Source organism: Panicum virgatum, chromosome 3N (genome assembly GCF_016808335.1).
Source record: "Panicum virgatum strain AP13 chromosome 3N, P.virgatum_v5, whole genome shotgun sequence".
Classification (NCBI taxonomy): domain Eukaryota; kingdom Viridiplantae; phylum Streptophyta; class Magnoliopsida; order Poales; family Poaceae; genus Panicum; species Panicum virgatum.
In genome coordinates, this window is record NC_053147.1 from 53881949 (window position 1) to 53889625 (window position 7677).

General features: G+C 43.5%; 1 protein-coding gene across 1 annotated transcript; it reads left to right on the top strand.

Annotated features, from left to right (window-relative positions):
* Window positions 1-4473: 4473 nt before the first annotated feature.
* On the top strand, window positions 4474-7383 carry LOC120663351 (zinc finger BED domain-containing protein RICESLEEPER 2-like). The gene is made up of 4 exons (XM_039942153.1): window positions 4474-4577; window positions 4665-6674; window positions 6773-6826; window positions 7204-7383. The coding sequence occupies exons 2-4, from the start codon at window positions 4685-4687 to the stop codon at window positions 7230-7232; spliced, it is 2073 nt and encodes a 690-aa protein (XP_039798087.1). The 5' UTR covers window positions 4474-4577; window positions 4665-4684; the 3' UTR covers window positions 7233-7383.
* Window positions 7384-7677: the final 294 nt, after the last annotated feature.

Sequence of the window (7677 nt, forward strand, 5' to 3'; positions counted from 1 at the left end):
AGGCTCAGTCTGATCCATTTCAGAAAGTTATAGAAGTTCTATTTGGTCATGTAAGATACAGCAAGTCTCTACTGAAAATAAATCATGTTCAGCAAAGATCATAAAACTCGCCGGTTTCCTTGATGACCTGACTCATTAGGATGTAGCACATCTCGCCTCTAATTTTGGTGAGCTCAGACTGAGCAAGTGCGCTTCTATTCGGACGGGTCTCACACTGCAAACATGCAAAAAGTTTTTATCTATCAATCATTGAGCTAGCAGTTAGGACACTGAGGACATATATCAATTATGTAAGAGTGAACCAATTTAGAGTGCGGCCAGCATATGTTGTAGCTAAATCATTGGAAATAGCTCACACTAAGGCAACAAAAGTACTAGAATGTATAAATAGTGCCCTTAGTCCATGGAAGTTGATAGTGCAACATAGCAAAAACTAATTCATGTAAACAAAGATAGGATAGGTTATTGTGAAAAACGTTAGAACAAAGAACCTACAAACCCCCGGTAAAAATCGTCGCCGTTTTCTACCGGCGGTTCGTACAAAGAACCTACAGTAAAGATGCCACTTTTGATTGCTTCCCTTTCGAACCTACGGGAGAAAACATTTTTACAGTCACAAACCATAAACTGCCAGCAACAATTAATTTGGAACTGCCGGTGTTTGCATCATTTCTAGTAGTGTCCCGATGCCTTCTAATCCCAGCATAATGTTGCACTGATCCTCGTTCGATCTTTTTCACTTGCGGTCTCTTTGCGCTCTGTCCTTTGTATATAGCATCTATGCCTTGACCTTGCTCCTTATACATGCAAATATGCATCTTATATATATACAGCAGCTGTAGTTTTCAAATGAATAGTATGTACGACATTGATTGAGAGAGCGTTCAAATGGGAGTACGCGATCTGAAAAAAAAGTGATACGTACAATATGGTAACGCAAATGCAAAGTAATTCTACCAATATAAAACAAAAAGGAATAAGGCTAGTAAATGCTTTTAAAACATAAAAAATATTCCAGAAATTCGAAAAAAATCTAGGAAAAATCATAGAGATCGTTTGGGTCAAATAACATATTAGCATATCATGAAAAAGTTTCTAGAAGCTTCCGAAAATTGGATTTCACCCTACGAAAGTGTGAATAAATGCTAGCAAATTTGAAAATCCTCAGAAAAATTTAGATGATGGATAAATATATTCATAAAGATATTCACATCCTAAAATTGAAATTGTAGGTGTGACAATGACTTTTATAACTATGGCATGCCCTTATTTTGAATGCTATTTTCCGTTGGAAGGCGTTGTAGGCAGATAGATAGATAGGAATGGAGAATAACATTTCAGAGTTCTCAGCACGATCCAAATTGACTAGGTAGTGAAAAAACAAGATATGGAAGGTAAGCAAATCCCATCTTCAAACTAATTTTCTATTCTTGATAATGATGAGATTATAAGTAAAGCTAATAAGATGGGAGTGGCAGTGGATGAGTCTTGTTTTCATTCCATTCATCTAATTAAGGAATTAGAATAGGGGTTCCTGGGCGGCGGGTACTATTTTATAGAAAGACAGGGGCTAAAACATAAAAGATAGGACTGTTTTGTAAATATTTTTGAACTAGCAAGGACTGCGGGTTAATTTCCTGAAAACTGAGGGTCTCTTTTGCAAAACGTGCAAGGGTTGACTGGTGCTGGTTTGTTTGACTAGGGTCAGATTGAATCGGATCCACTGTATCTCGATCCGATGGTGCAGGGCGGGCGACAGCGCTGGTTTTGCCGGCCGGCGGCGGCGCTCGACGGCGGGGTCACCGGAGCTACGCGATAACACATTTCCGGGCTCGATTTAGATCGCGGTTAGGCCTACGAGCAAGCGCGCGAGATGGAGAAGCCAATTAGGTCCTCGGCTCTGCGAGATGGCGGCCGGACGGGGCGTGCGGCGTTGAGGGGCGGAACGGCGGCGACGACGAGCCCAAGCGAGCGGAACAGAGGGAGAGAGGAGGGGGAAAAGGGGTCGGCGAGCATCCTCAGCACCACGCGAAGCTCCTTCGGGGGTCGAACTTGACGAGGTCCCAACGGAACAGGGGTGCGGTGTGCCACTCCGAGCTCCCGGCTCCAAGCTCCAATGGCGGAGGCGGGCTAGGGTTTGAGGGGGCAAGGTGGCAGCACAAGAAAAAGAGGGGTCAAGGGGTCGTGCAGCGCGCTATAAAGGGCGGCTCCGGGCCTCAGCGTGCGGGCCCAGGATGGCACAGGAAGGCGTGCCCCAGCAGGACTTGGTTTGAGTCCGGGCCGAGCATGAGGTGGGGGACGACACCGACAGGTGGTCCCCACCTGGCGGCGAGAGAGGAAGGGAGAGGAGAGGGAGATGGCGGACTGGGCCGGGAAAGAGGAGCTGGGCCGGCGACGGGGTTTGGGCCGTGCGGGAAAAAGAGAAAAAGGGGGGGGGGGTAGAGGAAGATTTGGGCCGTAGGTGGACTGCAGGAGAAGAAAAAGAAAGAGGGAGAAGGAGTGGGTTGGGCTGAAAAGAGATAGGGAGAAAGAGAGGTTTTGCATTTTTGAAAAGAAGATCAAAACAAATTCAATTCAAATTCAATTTCAGGGAAATCAAATTTTAATTGAACAACAAGCAATAACAATGCAAAAGCAACATGAATGCAACACAAATAGAACAAACTTATTTAATTCTAGAAAAAACAATATATTTTTCTTTTACACTAAATTCCCTGTAAATAAAACAAATGTTGGCAAAATTTTAAAATTATGAGAAAATTGTTTCTTAATTTTTTTAATCACATCCTGAAATTTAAAAATTTCAGGGTGTGACAGTGAAAGGTAACCAGTATTAATGGTTGAGGACGAATGCCTACTTCTCTAGTAGTGTTCGGACTCATCGATCAGATTTAGCTGCGACGCCAAACCACTCTGAAGGAACCAGAAAATGGTTTCTCTCCACTAAACTGCTCCTGATTGCCCCAATGATGCGTACGCGCAAGGCGCAACCTTGGATGCTACACACTAGCTAATTGCCGTCTCTGGTTTCTTGGTGTGCATATATACTTGAGACCTTTGGCTTAGCGAGCATGCATATATAACAGCTAGCTTTTGGCTTATGCCGCTTGTGGCTCAGTTTGAATCAATTTAATTTAGATTCCGTTCCTGATTTTGGATGGTAACACATAGTCATATAGAGTATAACACCCAAATTTAACTACTTCCCTTTAGCCTAGTGGCATTCGGCGACCTTCACATATTATTCGCCCACGCCCACCTTAGTTGGATTATGTGTATGTCGACTAGGGTTTGGCACGCTTCCGCCCATGATCCACTGGCCCTGAAGTCCATTCTCCGCCTTCCTTCCGGTTTCCTCCATACATTATGTTCTGTATGCAGGCAACTCCGGCAATTCAAGATGGGAGCGGGCCGGGTCGACCCATTGGGTAGTCGACCCGACCCATAAGAGCAATGCCAATGGGCCATATGAACCGGCCTCAAATTAGATATGGGCCATATGAGCCGGAGCCTACTGGCCCAACGGGCAAGATGGGTCGGCCCAAAATATAGCTCCCCTCAGCACCTGACGGAGACGAACGCAGTTGGCCAGTTCCATCTGAGACGCACGGGAGAGAGGGGCATGGAGGCGACCGAGCTTGCCGCGGCGACGGCGGCGGCGGCGGCGGCCGCGGCGTCTCGGCGCGTCGCGCTATCCTCCGGCGGCGATGAATCTGCACGTCGTGCTCCCCTCCATAAGCTGTCCTATCAGGTAAGCTTCTCCCATCTCTATTCTTCTCCCGTGGTTGTGCTAGGGTTTGCTTGTAGGATTTCAGTCTCTGTTCTTGTCCCGCGGCTATCCTGTACGGTGACTGAATCCCGTGATGCATACGACTTACAAGGGGATGAGTGATGTCCCTTATCTTTGCATGCCCCCCGTAACCCCAAGTGCTAGGAGCAACCGGCCGCCGGCCCACTCGATGTAGACTTAATTGTTGGCTTGGCCTAGTTGCTTGCTACGGCACAAATTCACTTTGACCTACCTTTGCCTTTGATCCAAAGTTTATACTGTAATAATCGAGCAATCTCTTTGTCTGCACCTCCTTCAGGCTGCAGTTACCATTTTGATCCAAAGTTTACTCAGTTTAACTGAAGCACATGCACGACATAGTAATATATTTCTTTCCTGCAGTGCTGTGAGCTAATCATTTGAATTTGTGGTCCAAATGTTGAACTTGGAACCCAACTCATATGGCTATATAATTGTGTTATTTTTTAGGCAATATAATTGTGTTATGTATGAAAATATTTCCCACTGAGGCTGCTAATCTATTGGATGCTTACTAAATTTATTTACCCACTTAACTAGTGTTTCCAGAACTACCAAATGTGAATACTGAATAGATCAGGTGGTAGCCATCCATATGCATCACCAATGCTAATAGATCCACTTTTCCTTTATAAATAAAAAAGGTTATTGTGAGAAGTTTCTTTCTGATGATTTAAATGTGAGCAGGTTGACGAATCACGGATAAGGTCTCCACCATCACCAGGGTTGTCTCCTTTAGTTGTAAACCTTTGCAGAGTTTATAGCAGTGGTGAGCATTTTTCTTTTTCATTTTTTTAAACTTTGTAGACCTTTTATCCAATAGCTATCACATTAAGTTATGTCCTTTTCTAATCAGGACTTCCCCACGACACTGAAATGGTTGATGATGATTATGACGATGAAGATGCTGACTATGAACTAGAAGAAGAGGAAGAAGATGAAGACGAAGAGGGAGATGATGAGGATGAGGTAGAAGAAGAAGATGATGATGAAGGATTTCAGATGGTTGATGTTGACATGGGCTCATTTTCTGAACCAGGGCGAAAGTTTCTGTCCAAAGCATGGAAGGAATATGAGCCTATCCGTGTTGATGGAGTAGTGGTCGCTGCTGAGTGTAAACATTGTGCAAGGAATATACGTGCTGAGCGTAAGCATGGAACAAGTTCGTTGCGCAAGCACTTGAAAAGATGCAATGAAAGGAAGAAGGCTCTTAGAGTTGCTGGTCAGTTAAATGCCTCTATCATGACCCCCGATGGAGTTGCCTTAGGGCCTTGGACATTTAATCAGGCAGTGTCACGCAAAGAACTCATGAGGATGATTGTGTTGCATGAGTTGCCCTTCTCACTTGTGGAATATGATGGCTTCAGAAGGTTTGTCTCCAGTCTAAACCCAAGCTTTAAGATGATTTGCAGAAAAACAGTGCATAATGACTGTTTGAAAGCATTTATGGAAGAGAAACAAAATCTCCAAGGATTGTTCAAAACCTCTGCATCCAAGATTTCTTTGACTATGGATCTATGGACTTCTAACCGAATGGTGGGGTACATCTGCATTACAGCTCATTTTATTGATGAGGAGTGGCAGCCACAAAAGAGAATAGTGAAATTCACAGCTATAGAGACTCCCCACACAGGTGTTGTAATGTTCAACACCATGGTGAAGTTCATAAGAGAGTGGAAGATAGAAGATAAATTATTTGCTCTTACTCTTGACAATGCATCCAACAATGGTGCAATGGTGAAGTTGATGAAGACCCATTTGATAAATAAGAAGATGCTATTTTGTGGTGGGAGGCTGTTTCGGCAACGCTGCGCTGCTCACGTCATCAACTTGATTTGTCAAGCTGGACTGGATTATCTTAGCCCAATGACAAGCAAGATTCGTGAGACTGTGAAGTACATCCGGAGCTCTTCAGCAAGAAAGGAAAAGTTTGAAGAAATTGTTTCACAACTAGGCATAACTTGTGAGAAAAATCCTAGCCTTGATGTCTGCACACGCTGGAACTCCACTTACATCATGCTTGCTACAGCAAAAGAGTTTCGCTTGGTGTTTGATTCATTGTCTATTCAAGATCCGAACTACACCTTCAAGCCATCATTTGAGGAATGGGAAAATGCTGATGTCATTTGCAAGTTGCTGAAGGTATTCTATGAAGCCACTAATGTGATATCAGGCACAAAATACCCAACTGCCAACCTGTACCTTCATGTGTTGCTGAAAGTGAAGTTAACATTGGAGAATCAACATTTTGAGGAAGAATCTGAGCTGAACACTATGGTCAAATACATGAAGAAAAAATTTGACAAGTATTGGAAGGCATCATGGTTGGATCTCTGTATTCCTGTCATTTTAGACCCCCAATTCAAGTTGAAATACCTTGATTTTCGATTTAAACTAGAATTTGGGTATGATGCTATAGGAATGATTAGTAAAGTAAAAAATCTGCTACATGGTCTATTCCAAGAGTACCTCAAATTGAATGATAACAGTTCAGATCCCATGTCACAAGGAGGTGATGTTGACATGGCTATAAATGATCATGATCCTTTGGCAAGTTGGGACCAGCATGTCACCCTTAGTGCCCGATCTTCAAATGAGGCTTCCATTGAGCTTGAGACATATTTGTCAAAGGTACCAGTTCGTCGAAGTGAACAGTTCAATATCCTTGCATGGTGGCAAATGAGCTCAGCTGAATACCCTACATTGAGTCGTATGGCGAGAGATATATTGGCTGTTCCGGCTTCTACTGTTGCATCAGAATCTGCATTTAGTACTGGGTCAAGAGTACTATCAGATTTTCGAAGTCGAATGACTGCAGAAACTGTTGAAGCTCTAGTGTGCTTACAAGACTGGATAAGGGCCACAGGTATGTGACTATGTGCTGCAGATTTTCCTTGGATAGTTGTAGCAAGCTTCACACTGAAACCTCATGCCCAACTGAAAATCTGCTCTTTTTTTGTGCAGCTAATACTCGACGCCCCATGGATTCAGTTCATGACATTATCTTGGCTTTGGAAGGTATTGTTGTTTGTCGAGTTTTCAGCTAGCACTAGTCCACTAGATGATACATAGTTATCTTGCAGTGTCTTCAATAGCTTATACAAGCTTTCTATGAGTTCTGCCAGTGGTTGCTCTGATTCTGAGCTTGACCATATAATTGTCCAGAAACTCGTAGAATGCTAGCTTTCATTTTTCTTTTGTGATTAGGAAAACTATGGTCGTACTGTCACATGTGATTTGTGCCCATCAAGACTTTTGCATAATATGTGCAGCTTTTACACATCTTCAGTGTTCATGATTAGTCCATTTGTATTCATTAGTTAATATGTAGGTTACTTCAGCAAAATGGATAGCAGCTTCATGGTGGTTTTTCTGATGTACTGATGAACATGTAGGTGAGGAGACTGTAGAGGCAAGCTCATAGAGCAGGAGGAACGTCATGCAGAGGGCAAGCAAGCAAGCAATTCAGTGACATTCAGCGGCAGAGCAGTGAAAAAACTGAATGAAATTATTTATGTATCAATACCATCATGATTGTTGCTGTAATAACGTTTGCTGGTGATGATTAACTGCAGAATTAAATATTATTATGTGTTGGTGTCATCTTCATTGCATGATTAATGTAATATTTACTATATATGTTATATTTGAAGAATGGGTCAACCCATTATGCCCATTGGGCCAATGAGGCCATATGCATATGGTAGATTGGGCCGGCCCGTGGCCTCACAATTTGGCCCTGAGGCCATAAGGGCCAGGTTCAAGGCCAGGTCCGGGCCGGCCCATTCCCATCTTGACCGGCAATGCTTGAGGGAATGGCACGGACTGTTCAACTAAGCTTCATTGTAGAACCATACCCACTTATCTCT

Coding starts and splice junctions, on each gene's coding strand:
- LOC120663351 (XM_039942153.1), top strand. CDS start 4,685: ATGGTTGATGATGATTATGACGATGAAGATGCTGACTATGAACTAGAA. Junction 6,675..6,772: donor AGACTGGATAAGGGCCACAG/GTATGTGACTAT, acceptor TTTTTTGTGCAG/CTAATACTCGACGCCCCATG. Junction 6,827..7,203: donor CATTATCTTGGCTTTGGAAG/GTATTGTTGTTT, acceptor ATGAACATGTAG/GTGAGGAGACTGTAGAGGCA.